The sequence below is a fragment of the Corapipo altera genome, unplaced genomic scaffold, assembly GCF_003945725.1.
Source record: "Corapipo altera isolate COAL_440 unplaced genomic scaffold, ASM394572v1 51, whole genome shotgun sequence".
NCBI lineage: Eukaryota > Metazoa > Chordata > Aves > Passeriformes > Pipridae > Corapipo > Corapipo altera.
The window spans coordinates 594033-613267 of record NW_020884892.1 but is presented as its reverse complement, the minus strand read 5'-3'; the positions used below and the strand labels follow the sequence as shown (position 1 = coordinate 613267).

The following is a 19235-nucleotide window of genomic DNA, read 5'->3' as shown; positions in this document are numbered from 1 at the left end:
TCTCAGTTAAATTTTGGATTCATGGGCATGAGGAAAATGGGAGTTCCTACAGGTGAGACACAGGTGAGCCTGTGTTTGAGGGATCAGCTGCTGCAGCAAAGCAAAGAGCCCTGGCAGCAATCACAAAGCCCTCAGACCAAAACCTTCAACTTCATCAAAAGCCTTTGGACATACGTACAAAAAAACCTTAAAAGCATCTTAGAAATTTCAGTCTTTTCAGAAAATAACTTGGGCACACAAAACTCCAAACTCCTCACAAACAGAGTTTAAATTTTAAAACCCTTGTGGAAATATCTCATGTTATAAAAATATTCCAACAAGAACAAGACTCTGTTCAAATGGACGAAGGCTGCAGGAGTTATTAACAGAGGCAGAATTAAAGCTAAACCTTCACAACCTTTTTGCTTTTACAATCAGGGAACACTGCCTGGGGGCCTGAAAGGAGACCAAAGGTATTTGTTATGGATTTCAAAAGTATTTACTATGGATTTCTTGTTTTAAACATAAGTTTCCTGTAAATTTTCCATGTTGGCCCCGGCAGATTAACACAGAAGAGCTTTCCCTAATAACAAACAGCAAACTCAGCCGACCCTGACAGATCTAGAAACGAGGGGATTAATGTGCCAAAGCTCCTGGGACACAGAAGATCATTGATTGTGATTCACAAAGTCAAATATTCAAAACCAAGCCAAGCCAAAATAAGGAGCTCTGATAAAACAAGTGATCTCCCTCAGTCCGTCAGTGCGCACACACACTGAAGGGTTACATTGCATAGGAGCTGTCTGAAATGCAAACTCACAGAAAGGCAGAGACAAATCCACCTGCTTCCAGCATTTCCCAGCAGGACATTTTCTCCTAAGGATCAACTCAGCTGTTTCCCTGGGTGCTAGAACAGATGGAATTGGACACGTTATTCTATTCAGCCACTGGAGCAGAACTTTCCACCACCAGGCAAACCTTGTTATTGCATTAGTTTTTGCACATTGGGGGGGGGGGGGGGGGGGGGGAACTTTTAAGTGTTTTACATCTGCTGATAGTACTTTTTACCTCCCAAGGGGAGTATTTTGTCCTTGCTGATGCTGGTTTTTGGGGGGCTGTGCAGTGGGAGTCACACGACTGGAAAATATCCCAAGTGCCCAAGTGACATGTTTGGTTATTGCTGCCCTGAGCTGCACAGGGGTTACAGCTGTGACCTCAACTGGGACTGCTACAGCAGGAACCTGGGTGAGACTGAGACTTCTTCAGCTTTGTGTTGACCTGAGATGTTGATGTTCTACACCAGACACGTGGGAGGTAAGGAAAAAAAAAATAGTAGGATTTTAGGTGTTTGAGGTGGGTTTTTTTCACAGGAGACATTCCTGAATACCTAATTTATAGTAAGAATAATCCCAGAAAGAGAGCTGCTGGACTGCCAGCATGCTGTACTTTTCAAAGTATATACTTAATCAGTGTTTTTTAGAAAAATGCTTTAAATTATTCAGAAATTCATCACTGGTGGGAGGGGAAAGAGGGAGACATCAAGGCATAAAGAATTAACAGTAATAGAGGCTTACAAAGATCTGTAAAGGGTAAAAATGTCCTGAAATGCACATAACCATCCCAAGTTCTTCATACTCAGGGAAGGAAAGCTACACAAAATTTCTGCTAATTCCAAGAAGATACACAGACAACAGCTACTCTCAGATTAAGGGCCTGCTTATAACACCTTTTCTCACAAAGAAAACATCCTAAATAGGATGCAGTGAAGTCCTACAGTCTGCTTCAGAAATGAGAGTTGAGGTCAAGACAGATCCTGCCCTCCTTGCCCCATCTGACCACCTGTACAAGTCATTTTTCCCAGATCTGCATGGAAAGAGGGGGATGAATTTCACATCCAAGAGGTCTCTGCATAACAGACAAGATAAACTAAATGGTGTCTTAAAACAGATAGTCTTTTTCCTATGTGTTAAGAACAATTCATATAAAAAAATAATTCTTATATAAAAACTCTTGCCAAATTAAAATCTTCACTGAAATAGGAAACCTCTCAAGGAAAGACAGGGAAGTGCAACACACCCACCATGGGAAGGTTCTGCAGTTTAGGGTGCTTGGGGGGAGGTAGGTATAACCTGGCTGGGACACAGCAAGACAGACAGTGCTACCTAAGCTTGTCTTAAGATTTGCTTAAATCTGAATTTATATAACTACGACCAAGAAGACACTCTGCCCCAGCAGCCTAATCACCAAATTAGAATAATACAAACACAATGATTCCATTAATAGTTTTTTACATCTCACTCAAAAAACACCAACAACCAACACAACTGCTACAAGGTGAAGATCTAAACTTGCACAAAATTATGTACCTAAAAGTCTTTATGCAGCAAAGGTTGGGCATTTTCTAGCTTATCCAACAACAACTGGTTGCAGTGGATCTGCTCCATGGCCCAGAGCACTGTGTGGGTTAAAGCTACTCGCCCGTCCCAGTGGCCAGAGGTAAAAGTATCCAAACCAGACTGAGCAGCTGCTCAGAGAAAAGGGAAAAAAAGCAAAATCCACCAGTGGAAGAGAATGAAAATTTTCAAACCTGCCTCTTTAGCACGTTATTTCAGTTTTCCTATGGCAAAACAAACAAGATCAAGTCAGCATAAACAAGTTTTCTGGGCTTTTTCCATTTTCTCCTAAACCTGCCTGTGGCATTGTAATTAGTGCAATGGTTTACATGTGTGTTATGGTTTTTATGAATCCAGTGTGCAAACTAACAGAAGCGTCTGTCTAGAAATTATCAGTTGTAATTAATGCTTCTCCTCAGAGAATGGCAAAACTCTCACATTTCCTATGGACCTCATGCATAACGAAGAGAGTTTCACCTCCCTCCCTAAGTAAACTTCAGTTTTCCTACGATTTATCTTTACTGCATAGATTCTCTGACTTCTGTCCAACCTGCAGCGAGCCACTCTCCCCTACTGGAGCTCCTGCTTCACCAATCTTCAACATATAAATAAAATACAATTGTTTTGTGCTTGAATGAACGGAGGGTGTTGGTCTCGTGTGCGTCTCTGAACCGCAGAGGTAAAACCTGCTGTGTTGTGTGCACGTTTGAAAAGCCTTTCTGCAAATCCCAAGCTACAACAGACACTGTTTGTATCTCTGAGCTCTCACCACCTCGATTGCATATTTTTGCATTTGAAGAGTAAATGTCCCCACGAGAAGGTTTTCACTTTCTAAGTTCAAAGCATTCTTGATATGTTAACAGAAGTATAATGAGCACTCCTTAGTAAATAAAAATAAATAATAGCATCTAGTCTATCACATTAATACTGTGAAACATATATAAAATTTACATTAACTCAAACTACAGTGAAAAAGGATTGTACTGTATTTATCACCACAGACCCGTATTCTTTATAGACTTTGGAAAGTAAGTGTCACAGTCCTGTATGACAAATCCTAAAGTTAGCTGTCAGTATGATTTTTAAAAAAAATCTTTACAAGTTTTTTAAATGGCACATTTTCTTTTGCCAATCTAACTGGAGCTATTAAAAGCTTAGGTACAAGTTTATTCTTTTTTTTTTTTTAAATTCATCTTTAGCCTATGAAAAACATTTTCAAATGCAGCACAATAAAAAACATTCAAGAACAAGCTTCAGAAAATACATTTGCCCTTAGACACACAGAGAATAATCTGAGAATAATCTTTATAAGACAGTTGAAAACCAGGATTTTGTCACTCTCTTATTTTGAAAATAAAAATTTTGTAAATTTATCTAGAATAATCAAGGCTTCATAAATAGTAAAAAAAATGCTTTGCTTTGCATTAAAAGCTAATTCACAGCATTTTAGCTCATCAAACCTTAGTATGAATTAGATCTTTTCAAATTATTAAAAGCAACTCAATGAACAGCAAACTGAATGAGGAGTTTTGTGGGTTGGGTTGTTGGTTTTTTGTTTGGTTGGTTGGTTGGTTTTTCCTTCCCTAAGCCCTGAGATTGCAGCTCTTGATTTAATTATAAAATGGGTCTGTTTTATACCAAGCAGCTTAGAGATTTTTTGGCAAACCACATTTCCAACAATAGTGGGGTTTGGTACAAGAATGCAGTTTGTAATCAAGTCTGAAATTCTGGACGGAAGGCTTCCTTGCAAAACGGGAAAGAAAGGAATTAAGATGTGTCACTCATTGCTGGCTGCCCCTGGAGCTGGGGTTGGTCTAAGTGCAGCTGGTCTCGTGTGAATCCAACTCTGTGTCGTACGGAGTCGCTAAACATTAAAACATGTCAAGCAAAGTACATCGTGCGCAGCGTGTCCTGGTGAACTTGAACTGCCTTGGCAAGTGCTTGGTGGTCTCTGCCATTGCTCTGACCAGAAGTGTGGCTTCCTTCAGCACTGCAAGACAAGGGAAGGGGGGGGAAAAACAAAACACAACAGGTTGGGGGAGGGGGGAAGAGAAACCCTGTTTAATCTGCCTCTCCTTACAGGTGTTTTTTGTATCGTTTGTTTCTTTTGAACAGATGGTCAAAAGTTAATCACCCCTAGAACACCACTGAAGTTGGGAAATGGAAAACAGCACATGCAGGAAAATCTGCCTTTTTTCAGCAGTGCAGTTCAGTGGTAACAGTAAAATTTCCCCTCAAACTGCTAGGACACCATTGATTACAGACTTAGCAAACCCACTGCCTTCCTGCTTCCTTTCAAATTCTGTAAGAATTCCAAAACTCTGGACTCACCTGTCGTGCTCTTTATCCACCAGATGGTACCTGGCTCTGAAGGCAACCAGGTGTGCGTAATACGCTGGTGCGGGGATGGACACGGAGCGGGTGCAGCGTACGTACGTGTGACACAGCTGGTAGGTGAGGATCTGCAGCTCATCCGAGGAGAAACGATTGTCATCCCACAGGACATGGTAATGAGAGGGTCTGCTTGTTCCCTGGGGGCACAGGACACACAGGGACATCAGCTTTTCAAAAACATCTCCTTAAATTTGCACCCCTGCAGGTGAACTGCAGCGGAACGGCCGCTTCCTTAAAAATCACATGGAGCAGTTCTACAGATTTCAGCAAATTTTTCCTTTAAAAGGCAAGGCAAACAACCTCCTTCCTTGCTCCCCATCTTACTAATCCCTTTCTCCTTTTAGATAGGATTGCGTTTTCTAGAATTTCATCCCTGTTACTGAAATTAAATGGTCGTATTGAAATGCACTTTCACCTTGACAAACTTATATCTGACAAAAAGCCATCAGATAACGTTTTGCCTAAAGGTGCTTTAACAGCTGAAAAGTTACCATCCCACACAAAATGCCTTACCTGAATCCCAGCATGACTACACAGGTAAAAGTCAAACTCTGATGGGTGGGTGATTTTTGTGTCCACTGTGGTACCAGCTGGAATGTTTCCGCTCTTTCCAACCTGTGGGAACAGAAAATGCAGACAGTAAGGCACACAAAGTTTGGGGTTTTTTTTTCCTTTTCAGCTCTATAGCAAGGAAAAAACACAAGAAAAAGATACATAAAAAGCAGAAAGTGAAGGAGAATGAGCAAAACTGAAATTTTGTTCAAGTGAAAATCTGCAGTGCCTCTAGTATGGAAGAAAAAGAGATAAGCTGCTCTTAGATATTATCTAAAAAGATCAGTTTTTCTGAATAAAGTCAAAAGGAGCTTCTGCAACTGATTTGTCAAATTCTTTTCACCCTTCCACTCCAGGATAGGTTATTCCTCTGTAACTTTTCCTGTTTATACCTGAGAGGGGACAATCCTCAGTTGTCAGATAGGCCGCCTCTTCCCTCAAAAACTCTTCAAAGCAGAACTAAAAAAATACTCTTTACTTTCAAACAATTTAACAACTGTAATCACAGCATTTATTAATTTAACAACTACCTTCATGTCAGCATTAGAAGTTAATAATTACTGCCTTGAAACCTAGTGGGTTTCAAGTGCTCCCACAGAGAAGCCTGACAGAAGGAGAAAGAGAACATGAAGAGCGTATCTGTGAGCAGAGATTTGCCATTAGGAACTCTCCATTCCCAGCAGTAACTCCATCCTGGGCTTGGGGAGTCTCCTCTCCACACAGAAAGTCCCAAAAATCAGCAGCAACAGGTGCCTTGGCTGCCTACTGAACACGTGCTGGTCACAATCAGAACATACCCGTTCGTTTTTATCCGTGCAGAAGAGTCTGGTGTGATGCCTTTTCTGCACAACTATAAATGTGATTCCAGGCTGATAATCCTTCTCTAGTTTAATGCAAGCCTCTCTGATGGCCAGCAGCTCGTGGTGTAGCACCTGAACCACAAACACAGAGAGGTGTGATAAATACGAACCACTGCAATCCCACAGATTTATTTATCTACAGATTATTTATCATGTTCCTTCTTGCACTGTCACTCAGAGTAATGAGATGTCAAAGCATTCAGGATCAAACCTTAATTTTTTCCCTTAATGAGAACAAATTAGGTCACCAGTTTCCTGAGCCAGACGAGAGCTGCTTCCATATTTGTTCAGCTCCAAGCATTAGGCTCGGACTAATACACTGCATGTCAAAATCTTTTTAACTGCCAAATACAAATGAACATTTAATTAGGCTGTTGAATATACAGCAGACTAATTATTTTTCAGACTAGTACGAGGGATAAAATCCAGAATTACTCAGCTGTTCTTTCCCAGTTTTGTGAAATCTCATGCAGGACTACAGGCATCAATAATAAGGAAAGCGGAATAAACAAAAAAACAGTGATTTGAAATTTAGGTTAATTACACGTTAAAAATTCAGTGAAAACCAGTGGTAATTGAAAAAAAAAATTTCATACAAAGATTATTTTATCAATTCAAGTTAATTAAGTGACCTTTACTCCCTTCCCCTTGGGTTTTGATAAGTTGACTACATTCTGTATGTTTTACTTTACATACAAATACTAGAAAAGAAAGTGTATGTAAATACCTTTAAAATATATAGAAAAATATTTCATAAAATATGGTCTTTGCAAGCAAACAAAATAAATACAACAAAGTATCTGATGAGTTTTATAAAGAATCAATTAAAACTGGCAGTGTGAAAATACACCATTTATTAATCCTGGTTTAAAAAGTAGGAACATTAGTTTACACTTAATTTTTCTTTACTGCCCACATTCTGTGTGATACAGTCTGACTAATACATCTTGAACAGGTCATAGATGTGGACCTATACTTCATAATCTATAATTTGTAAAGGGAATTATTTTAAAGAGGAAAAGTATTTTAAAAACCACATGAAAAATATGGAAACACTTCTCCTGCCCTGCTTGGTTAGAACCCAACAAATTTGCTGAGGGAAGATTTGCTGAGATTATGTTTTTTTCTTTGCATAACTCAAATCACATAAAACCACATTACTACCAGTAAACTACCTTTCAAAAAGAAAAACATCACCTGTTGAAACTGCCCCTCTGAAACACCGTCCCTGTAGAAGATGATCCGAGTGGGTTTGAATCTGGTTGATTTGTAGAACTGGATGAGCAGCTCCCTGACCATGGCAGCCAAATCCTGGATGATTTCTTGGCGGTGCTGCTGGACCCGAACGGTGGCACAGTATCGGTTGGGATGAGCGTCCATGCTTCCCACAACCTGGGGGAAAAAATGCTTAGTGTCGAACCAAAAAGCACTTTAATAAAGGTCTTTTACAAGAAAACTGCACTGTCTTTTTAAAGGTATCTTGCAAACTAAGTGGTTGACCTGGCAAAGATGTAGCTGAAACTAAAATGGGCTTGGAAAGACTTTGGAGTTCTGCTCACCTGTGGCAACGCACCCTGCTGAAAGGGAAAATTTATTTTAAATCTAGAAGACTAATTTTCCATTTAAAAAAAAAAAATCAAATACAATTTGGAGACCTGGTATCATGAAACCATTGATTTAGTTCAGACTGCAGAACAGGAATCTGAACTCTAGAAGACCAAGTCCCTTTTTGGGACACTGGGGATAAGTCCATCAAACTGAAACAGTGAGGCACTACAGAAATATCCACACCTAGGGAATGGATTTATGTTTATGAAACACCAGCATTCATTTTCCCTGGACACACAGGTGTAATAACTTTCTAAAACAGGTATTTGTTTATTTAGCATTACAGGCTACGATACTGCACATACCATCAAAGATCTTCATTATTAAATAATCCAGAGCAGCCATTACAGGTGTTTGACAGTGTCCTATGTTCAGGAGCACATTTCCAAGAGATCACTGCACATTCTGTGTGGTCAAGAAGCCTGAGCCCCCAAAAACCAGCCTAGTTCCCTATCAGCAGTGAAGAAATTCTTAACATTTCTTACTGCTGAAGAAGCAGATTTAAACATGCACCAGCTCATTACAGGCTGCTGATAAATATCAGCTCCCAGGAAAGCTCCTCTGTGCAAGAGCAGCTCAGGCATTTTACAAGCTAATACACCCATTTAAGTAATTAGCAGCAGAGCAAGCTCTCTGAAGTTTCATTAGATTCCTGCAGAAAAATAATTTATAATACTATAATTAGGCAATCAGAAGCAATGGACCACAAATGAACTGAAAGCAATAAACTGCATTAGAGCTGAGCAGCAGGAGAGAGCTGGGGTTAAAGATCAGGACACAATTCACTCACTGCAGCAATGGAAGGCTTTTTCCCATCTCCAGCTGGTGGGTGAGTTACGTCTGCACCAAGGAATATGACAGGCTGCTGGAATACTGGGGGTCTGGCAAAGAGAGAGGAAATTTGTAAAAGCAGCAAGATTTCTGCTTAATAAAGCACATTAAAACTCCAATAAACAGTGCTGAGTACTCCTGCAGTGAATTCCTCAACAACTGGCACTTGAGCAGAGTTGATCACTTGTCCTGTGGTAGTGATTAGAAATCCTGATTAAGGTTCTCATACTAAATACTTGGGCAGATTTTTAAAGCACAGCTAATTGCTACTCTTAATTACAAATTACTTTAAAAATATATCTTTTTTTTTTTTAACTTGGAGAATTGGAGCCTTGACTAATCAGACCATAGAAAAGAATAAAAGTTGATCCCTTAGCATCAACTGGCATCTGAGAAAATTAAAGGACTGTGAAATATAAAAGATGCTATGAATAAAAATATTTTTTCTATGTTGGTGAAGAAGTACAAAAACTGTAGTTACTAAAATTATTATTTTAAAAGTAGATTTTTTAAAAAGTATGCTTCAAAGCTTTAAACAAAGTTATTAATCCACTGCACCAAGAGCAGAACACCACAACATTACAATGCAAGTTTTAAGTTTCAACTCTATTCCTTAATAAAGCAATTTTAAAGAGAAAATCTTAAGCCACCACCAGAATTTTTTTGTGTGTATGTGGGTGTGTAGGGCAGTGGTTAAATGGTTATGGGGATAAATTAAGCAATTTGCAGACCTTCTCTAAAAGAAATGGGAAGGTAATTATAACAATGTAACATACAATGCCAGTTCTATTCCCATTTCCTCAGCCAACAGAAAATAATAATTAGCAAGTTCTGTTTTCAATACCCAAAACCTGCACTTTTACAGAATGCCAAGGTGTTGTGTGTAGCTGTGCCATTTTTCCCCTTTACTTAACTCCATTTTCATGAAAAACAAACCCAAAAGCCAACAAAACCCCCACCCACTGTGCCTTTCTGAATCACACACTCTGCAGTACCATGATTTCAGTTGCTTTAACAGGAGGCTCCAACAAACTCAAGCTGAGTCTATTGAGTTCAATACACAGAATTTAACAAGATACACAGACATACATCCCTTTGATAATACGTTCTTTTTCTTCTTCCCTAAGTACTTGTTGGATTATTTTTGAGCAGGTGCCTCCTGACCAGCCTAAATACTCTTAAGTGAAAATTTGCTTATCAGTGCAGAACAGAATGTTGATTTCTCTGAACCAGGCTCCCAAGAATGATGTAGCAGGTTATTCCCTGAGCTCTCTCTGCAACTTGGAAATGCAATGATTGTAAAAATGCCCTCTTTTTACTGATGTAGAGACACAGTTGTTCATTTTAATTGAAGTAACTTTATGTATCTTTACATTAGGCTTCTCTATCCTGCACAGGTAAGAAAAAACAAGTTGCATTTTGTCTATTCTCCCATTAGAATTTCTTGTCACTGATTTTTTAATAAAAATGGTAAAAAGTTTCAATTTGAGAATGTTTGTTTTAAGATGTTAAAGGCAGGGTCCCTCTTTTTTTGACAAATAGCATTTGTTTCACTCCCTCTCAACTACACACAGGACTTCAGTGACACATCAGGAATTCAGTAGCAGCAAGATAACTTCACTGAATTATAGTCACAGTATAATCAAACCTTATCAATGTAACATAAGTAAGAAATTGCAAATTAAACTGGACCTGGAAACCAATTGAGTTTTCTGCTCCCAGTTTTTGGTTCTTTAAATGACTGTGTAAGTTAAGACACACATCAAAATGAAGAATTTTGACCACAATTTAACTATCAAGGAAAAGGCACTACTCTTCTAGAGGGTCTCTGCTGCTTTCTGAAAACTCAAGGCAAACAGAATACTACAGATTTTTCATTCAAGTGGAAGTTGTGCTCTTCAATGGGCAGATCGCGATAACAATATTTTTATTATAAATTCCAACAGAAACAAGTATTCCTCTCCAGTCTGGGGATCTTAACTTTTGCAGGACTGCTTATTAGAAGCCAAAAGAAAGTTTGGCTGAAGAGTCTCTTAAGCTACAGGGCTATGACTGGAGATAAAAGCACCCAGTTATCTCAGTATGACGCACGTTCTCTTTACAGTACAATCCCCTCCTCCTTTCTGAAAGATGACTTACCTTCCCTGTGGCAGCAGAATGTTATTTACGCCTCCTAATTTGACATTTATTTTTAAGCAAAGGTTAGACAGGGTTTGTGGTGTTGTTCTCTGGACGTTTTTCATCTGAACACACTGTGTGGCCATTCCCAGCACGGTGTCGCCAACGCGCTTCACCTCCGCTGCAGAACAGAAAAAAACAAACAGAAAACATTTGCAAATTGCAAATCAAACCACGTAGGAGAGGTGAATTCAGTGCCAATTAACTACACCCAGAGTTGTAGCAAAGTGGTCATCAAACTTAAAGGAACAAGGCAAAACCTAACCCCAAAATCCAACACAGCCTCCAACGAACCTCCCCCCTGTCCTGCACTGCTCCACCTTCCCAGTGACTAAATATAATAACTAAAGGCACTGTTGGCTTATATATTAAGAATTTTTTTTAATTGTTATTTTAGAATTATAGTGCTATATCATCACCTTTAGTTAATGATGTGAGTAATATCAGGATGATGAGCACTTGTTTCATTATTGAACGCTGGACTAGTAACACAAACCTAATAGTAACGTGCTGAGTAACATTCAGCTAACCAGTTTATCAGTTCACCACTGCAAGTTTATTACTTGCATAGAATGTGGTCAGTTCAGCAAAGGATGGCCCTTAAAACTTCAAAAAACTCATTAAGTACTGTACAATTCCAAAGGTTAAACCAAATCCTATCATTAACAAAACTGAGACTTAAAGGCTTGAAGAGAGCCATACTCTTACACTGAGGGAGGAAATTTAGGCTCCAAGACTGGCTCAGAGAAGATGCAACCTCCACTCTGGTAACAGGAGAGGAAAAGAGCAGGGTGGGAAGAGGAGAAAAGACAAGGCTGTGGGCATAGGAAGAGCAGGGCAGGGAAGAGTGCAGGGAGAAAATAAGGAGAGATGATTAGAGGGGGCACAAATAACTGCAATTAAAGATAATGACAAGGAAAGCAGATGAGAACAGTACCACATCCTCTCAGTGGTTAAGTAAAGGAAAGAGTTCCCTTTTAATGCCAAGCAGGAAAAGTGAAAATGCCATTTTGCACTGCATCTCTGTTGAACAGATTAGAGATGAGCCACTTCCTTTGCAAGGTTGAATTCAAGGGGAAAACAAAGTACTATTTCCTTAAGGTTCCTTGTTTAATCTCTCCTTTCATCTTGAATGAGATAGTCTCAAGTTTAGAAAATTATTTTGTGTTATGTTAAATTGGTGAGGGATGGGATAAAACAAATCTGTAGCTGCTTGGTAGATCTGAGCCATTAGAGAAGAGAGTCCATGAAGCCAGAGAAGAAAAATAGTGGATGCTGCTCCAACTAGGCAAGGTAAGTGAAAAGGGGACAGGAAAACAAGCAGTCTTGCCTTTAGGAAGAGCTGGTTCAAACCAAAATGCATGATTTCTCTAAAACATAAAACCTGTGTGTGTGTGCTATGCAATGCACTGACTGTCCCTCTGTTTCCAAGAAACAGTTTAGCTTGCTGAGCTTGCACTTTGCACGCATCTGCAACCTCACAACCAGAGTTAAAAAACTGAAATAATAGGAAAACCAGACAGAAATCTTCTCATTCACTCAACCATTTTGAGTTCAAATGCGTTTGGAGATGCTCTCAGGCCCATGGTTTGACTCTTGGGGTTGGTCCTGTGCAGGGCTAAGAGTTGGACTCAATGATCCTTGTGGATCCCTTCCAACTCAGCATCTTCTGTGATTTTTTGCCAAAGGGTGATAGTGTGAGTAAGCAAAGATGTTCTAAGAGCTACAAGTTCTGGAGGTCATTACTTCTTCAATCACTTGGAATCTTCAGCACACAGGTTACATTAAGAATATTTTAACCCACTGTGTACCAATTTCATCAATCTCACCAAAGCCCTGGTTTAGCTTTCTCACTCACAACCTGCATCTCAAATGCAACCAGCAGGAAGAATGTGGAAAAGCAAATTAAAAGCACAGAAAAAAAAATTTAAATAATTAGGCCTTAATATGAAACATCATGCAGCACGAGAAGAATAATAAAAGCAATTTATAGCCTGTTCCCTAAATGGATTTTATATAGTTAAACCAGCATTAAACCTCTCTCATTTGGATACTTCCCAAAAACCACATGAAGTTGTGACTGAAACACACAATTTCCACTTACTGACCATAGACTGGTGTTTTTCCTGGCAGAATCACCACGACAAGCTGCAGCCCAGTGTAAGTGTTCTTGAGGTGTCTGAACATGGGCTCCACGCTGTCGGCTCCCTGCGCGTATTTACAGAAGCACGGTTGCCCCTGGATTGGCATTCCAGCATCCCTGGAAATCTTCCTCAGCTGTTCTGTAAAGGACCTGAAGGATGTAAATAAACACATCAGATTCTCAGGTAGCAAAACTCATCTTGATTTTTCTTATTATTTTTAACGGAACAGTCCAAAAACCTGAACATTTATCCCAAGTGCATCTTTAATCGCCTGTGTAGTCACAGAAGGAAAAACAGGAAATATGCTGCATAAATAACACCATTAATAAAAACATCATTTCCAAAGCAAATTCCACCTGATTTCATCTTTCTACAGGAGATACAGTATAAGCTACTTTTTTTTCAAAAACACTGCAACAATGACATTTTGGATAACCTGCTCCACCTTAATTCCATGTGGTACTACACTACAGAAAGGGTTGGACTTACCTTCTTCTTCTTGGTGAGGAAAACAACCAACAGAAGTTACCAGCAACTGTCTCAGTGAATTGATCTAATATCAGTAATAATGCACAAGAAAAACTTGCTAGATACCAGAGAAAAGGTGTATCCTGGAGGTGAAGACAAACCCTCTCCAAGGACAGTGCAAATACAAGTGGATGGAACTGGTCAGAAACAGAGACAACCCAAGTTTTTCAGAGGTTTCCACCAGTGAAGCCTTTTTAGGTCACTGATAAAAGCCCCCTTTACATGGGAGTGGGTGCCCTCACAGGTGTCTAAATTGCTTCACCAAAGGGTGCCAAGGTGCCACCCACTGAGAGGGTGTGAAGATTTAGTTTCTTCCAAACCCATTGTTAACTTGCATGAATCATAACAGTGTGTGAGCTCCAGCCCTTCAGCCTGGGGCTCCTGGCAGAACACGGGCACATTAAGTATTTCCCCTGGAAGAACAGACACTCACCACTGTAGCAGAGTCAGTGGTAGAACATCTCCGTATCCCTGGAAGTGTTAAAGGCCAGGATGGATGGGGCTTGGAGTAACCTGGTCTAGTGGAAGGTGTCCCTGCCAGTGGCAAGGGGGTGGAACAAGAAGAGGTTTACTCTCCCTTCCAACTCAAATCATTCTCTGGTTTTAACATTCAAGTCTCATGGCTCAAACCTGAGCTGTTTTAGAAGTCCGTCTGGAAGTAAAGTGTCTAAGGTTTTCTGCCCGTTTCCAAGAGGTAAAGCAGGATGATTTGGAAGACTCTTAGGGAATTTGAGGGTTTACTCTGACATATCTACAGCATTTGAGTTCCAACTTTCTCAACAAGTTGTAACAAGAGCCCATAAGATGAAACTGGACACAGCCATATTCCTTGCATGGAGAAATGTCCTCTCCTGGTAAGGACCACCTCCATCTAAGCCATCAAATAATTTCATTTTGGCTCACTGTGTTGAAGAATTTTGCCTATTTCTCAAAACTGAATCACTTCACTTATGCAGCATTTCCACTGGAAGAAACAGTATGGAAGGGAAAATTCCGTGGCAGCCTCGTTCCTACCATCTGTCTGGAGAGAACAAGTTCCTCCCTTACACAATGGGCAGTAAAAAGTAAGATTCCCACCCTTTGCTCATCACTTGTCAGGGAAAAATTCCCAAGCTATTTGGCAAATCATCTGAAGGAACCCTGTTATGGCAATAGCATTGGTATGAGCAGCCACTGCCCTGCATTCACCTCACAAAAAGAAGGTGAGTCACCTGGCAGGGCAGCTCCAAAAGCAGCACTTGTCCATGCACAAAGGGAAAGCAGCTGTGTGTGAAATAAGCAACCAGGCATCCACCCAGGCCTGCACACTTTCCCTCATCCAAGGTGGTAGATGTCACTTTTAACAACACTCTTTCAACTATCATATTCCATCCAAAGATAAAGAAACGAAATCTGAAAGTGTCATATAAATGCTCAAAGTCAACAAAACAACTAGTCCTACTCATCTGGCAAATACAGCAACTTGCACAATCCAGGAACTCTAAAGGGGAAAAAGTTTTAGACAGAAGTTGGATTGCTTTTTAATTTTCCTTTTACATAAGTTTGCACAAATAAAGTAATTCCAACCAGGAACAGAACATGTACAAAACATACATGTTAGCCTTCAATCTTGACCCATCGCTGGTCAGAAATCTGCCACAGAGCATAAATGGCTTTTGTTAAGTCTGATTTGCAGGATTTCCTGAGGCTGGCATTGAAATCATACTGGTATCACCCAAAGAGAGACAGAACTTCAAAAGCACTGTTAAAGATGTACTGCCAAATGTTAAACGATTTAACAAAATATATATTCCAAATGAATAAGTGAAATCATGACACTTCCATCCATAATAAGTAATAAAATCACCATCTTACAAAACACACTTACTTCAGATGAACTTCAGTGCACTGGCGCTGGGGAGCAAAGCACGCGATTGCCCAGACCTTTATTTCAATCCCAGTGTGAAATTGTTTATTCCTCATGTCCCAGACTCCTTGAACTGGTGTGGCAATTGCTTTATTCTGGAAGTGGAAGGAAAAAGAAAATAAAACAATAAGGCAAAAGTTGATTCATGCTAAATAAAAAGCAGTTATGCTTCTAGTTCCCTCCACCTGGCAGGTGATTTGTACTCTCAGATCTTTCCCTTCCCTGTGCAAATGTCCATCCTATCTTTTAACAATCATTCTATCCGTGTAGTAAGACAGTTTGTTAACAGGTGAAAAATAAAGATCATGTTGTTCATTTTTTATTGGTGATCATTTCCTTTGGTTGTATAAATCAGCAGCAGATTGAAATTAGTTACGGAGAGTAAGTCAGATTCACCTGGTATGGAACATTAAAGGGAACCTACATTTCTACAGTGGCACTTTACAATTGCTCAGGGAACTTTTCCAAGAGGGACCTAATTTAAGTACTATGAATATTTTGCACATCACTAAGTACTGGTAAATAGTGAAGCATGGAATACCCTGAGCTGGAAGGGACTGACAAGGATCATCCAAGTCCAACTCCTGGCCCTCCACAGGACAACCCCATGAATCCCACCACGTGCCTGAGAGCCATGTGCCTGTTCCAGTGCCCAACCACCCTTCTGAGTTTACACAGACACATTTTTAACCCAGCTTTGCTTTCAGAAATAAGGAAGCAACTGAGGGAGATGCAACACGGCCATTACACTTAAGGACTTGGAGAACCTAAATGTAAATTCCAAACATTACACCTATGGCAACTTTACCCCTTACATCCAACATAATTAATTTAAAACAGCCATATTACAGGAGTTATCCCAGCTGGTGCTGGAAGCCATCACAGACTGGTGTGTATCCCTTGGGTACAGTATCCCTTGGACATACCCTGCCTCCATAGAGGATTGAGGGAGGCTGGAGGACTCTGCCGGTCACATCCGTCATTTCATCTTTGACCATTATCCCAAATTCCCGAACATAAGGGTCGGTGTTAAAACTTGCACTCCGCATCTGGAATTAAAAAAATTGATAAAAAACAAGCTCATCACTTGTGTGCAGGGCATGAACACATTCAGTACCTGCCAAAGGCAGGCAAAATTAAGTTCCTTACAACACCTCACTCGTGTTTGACACAACACTCACCAACTTGCTGATCTCCTCTTGACGGTCCGGTGCTGATCTGGCAGTGGCTCGAATCATAGTGGAAGTTTGATTGTCAGTGAGTTTCTTTATGCACCTTTGTCCTGCCACTATGTTGCACACCTAAAATATCCACCACAGAAAGGACATTAAAAACCAAAATGCAACTGTTTTTTGGTTCGTTGCTGCGCTACAGAATTTCTGAAGTTGGTTACTCAAAAAGCAGTTTGTCAACATTTGAACCTTTTTCCCTCTGTCCTCCTTCCCCCAGTCCCAGAATACACTATTATCCATGAGTTTACTTGCCTCCAGAGGAAGGTATGTGTGTTTCTGCTCCTGTCCAACTTGTAAACATGGAAGGTGAGGATAGCGTAAAACTAATTTATGCCTGTCCTTGAAATACTGAGCTACAGTGCATTCAACTGTTTGTCCATTCTCCTGCTGAAGTGGGAATCTATTGGAAAGCAAATATGAAAAGAAGCTGTTACTTCATGCAAAATACTTTCCCACAGTTCCTCAATATATTTCTTGGCACAAGTTAAGCTTATTGAAAGAGCACAAAACAAAGCCCGAACAATGAAATGCTAGATTTAGATACCATCAGTTATCTTCTTGTAAAAAGCTGCTATCAGTTTTGTTCCTCATATTACTTCCTTAAAAATGAGATTCAATACCTCTATATTCAAGTTATCTGCAAACCTCTGGTTAGTGATTAAAAAGAAACATTTTTTTCCAGAGGAAAAATAGATTGGCAATAAGCAAGATTAGAAAGCTGATCCCAACGGGCATTACTGTTCTATTTGAAAGCTGTGAGAAACAGCAGGCTATAAACAGGACACCCTGTTCTTCCAATGTTGAAGAAATCCAAAAAAGAAAGAAAGAAAAAAGAAAAACCCAACCAACCAAAAAACTCCCCAAATCCAAAATGAAGCAATTGGTTCAAATGCCATGGCCTTCATTATAGTATAAAACAGAACAAAAAGAACAGCAAAGCTGGGAAAATACTGGTATATTTTAAGGGTATCAACCAAAGAAAGCATCATTTTTCAAGTAACTTTTCCTATGTCAGCAATGCAAGCAAGGTGTTTTTCCAGCTTGAGACCAAACATGCTTAAAAAGCAGCAAAATCCTTTACGTTTGGTGGCTTGCTGGTCGTCTGGTGACATTGCACACTCTGTACTTCCTTTTCATTTGTCCACAGTGTGTTATCTCCACCTTTAGACCTAAAAATCAGAAAACACATATCACTATCTCTTCAAAATCAAGGTGTCAGCCTCTAAACTGCCACATAAGACCACTTAAAACTGTGCAGTGAAGCCATTTACTATTTAGCACCAGAGGGTATCCCAGAGAGAACTCAAAACGAGCAATTTACAGAGCCCCCGAGTTTCAGCCAAAGTTCAACACAGAATTTTAGAGACAAGATGAAATCCCAAAGGCCCAGGAGTTCACACATGACGCTGAACACATCCTGTGAACTCCAGTTCTGTACCTCCAAGGAAGTCCAGGATGGGGAAAGGACAGAAAGGTCACACAATCTCCTTGAAACAAAAAACCTTGTTTATATTTTTTGTCTAAACATACAATGCCTGTGAGACCTCCAACTATTGCAGCCAGCCCTGAACTAATGAATCGGGAGTGGGGAAGAAAAAAACACCTGAACAGCCTCCAGGAGCTCATGGAATGAAGCAACTCAGTGCCTGATATTTTTTCAGAACATTTACAACCAACACAAACTCTGGATTCACTCAAACTTTTCATGCTAACTTCTAGCTGGGCAAAGATAATTTTCTGTGCATTTTGTGGAAACAAGAAAGGAAGGTGCAGGATAGATTTATGGAGTTTTTCTTTTTTAACTTGTTTTCTTTCTACCGAGAATATCAGGAAGAAGGATCTCCATTTTCCAGGAGAAACCTTGAGTGAACAAAACCAGTAAGACTTCTTCCTCCTGGACTCTTTGCTTCAGTCACCATACAGCAGAATAACTGTAATTTACTTCCAGGAGAGTGTATGTATGAAATATACCTAAGCATGCAAAACCACATTGTTAATTATTAGTAAAATCTGGAATATAAACATCCTGATATCAGTAACTGGAGTTGGAATTGTACTGTTGAGTGGAACTCAAATATGAAAATCCCAACATCAGCAATTGGAAAAATTTAAGTTTGGGTAATTAAAAAAACATGAAATCACAATCTTTGTAAATATTTAGAAATCAACAGATTAGGAACTGGAGTATCTTTGTCATGGAACTGGGATTGGCACTACTGATATGTTTCAAAAGCGAAAAATATTAAGCTTTTGTCTCCAAACACAGTGACTGATACAGAAAGTATTTTGCACATGTCGTGGTAACACATCAGACAAATAAAGCAGTTTCATATAATTTATTACCTTTTATTTCTTTGGTAAACTTTACCCTTTGGGAATCTGTCAGAGGTTTTTGTTGTTCTTCAATACTTTTGAAGTCCAGAACTTCACATACGAACTCGATCACTGGCTGTGCTTTGTAAAATGCAGTTGCAGACACTGCAGACAAAAACATTAATGGTGTGTTGCAACAACACAGGGGAAATTTTTAAGAACATTTTTAAGAACATTTTTAAGAACATTTTTAAGAACATTTTTAAGAACATTTTTAAGAACATTTTTAAGAACATTTTTAAGAACATTTTTAAGAA

General features: G+C 39.6%; 1 protein-coding gene across 2 annotated transcripts in view; it reads right to left on the bottom strand.

Moving 5' to 3' along the window:
* Nucleotides 1-3360: 3360 nt before the first annotated feature.
* The window catches only part of AGO2 (argonaute RISC catalytic component 2), a 43732-nt gene continuing 27857 nt past the window's right edge, over nucleotides 3361-19235 (bottom strand). For both annotated transcript variants that reach the window (XM_027645652.1, XM_027645653.1), the window contains exons 6-19: nucleotides 18949-19083; nucleotides 17687-17774; nucleotides 16858-17005; nucleotides 16555-16674; nucleotides 16300-16422; nucleotides 15335-15468; nucleotides 12904-13088; nucleotides 10757-10916; nucleotides 8577-8667; nucleotides 7376-7570; nucleotides 6116-6250; nucleotides 5280-5381; nucleotides 4704-4903; nucleotides 3361-4362 (exon numbers count right to left, since the gene is read on the bottom strand). In XM_027645652.1, the coding sequence (XP_027501453.1) occupies nucleotides 4254-4362; nucleotides 4704-4903; nucleotides 5280-5381; nucleotides 6116-6250; nucleotides 7376-7570; nucleotides 8577-8667; nucleotides 10757-10916; nucleotides 12904-13088; nucleotides 15335-15468; nucleotides 16300-16422; nucleotides 16555-16674; nucleotides 16858-17005; nucleotides 17687-17774; nucleotides 18949-19083 (1925 nt within the window). In that variant the 3' untranslated portion in view covers nucleotides 3361-4253. The remainder of the gene's footprint in view (nucleotides 4363-4703; nucleotides 4904-5279; nucleotides 5382-6115; nucleotides 6251-7375; nucleotides 7571-8576; nucleotides 8668-10756; nucleotides 10917-12903; nucleotides 13089-15334; nucleotides 15469-16299; nucleotides 16423-16554; nucleotides 16675-16857; nucleotides 17006-17686; nucleotides 17775-18948; nucleotides 19084-19235) is intronic.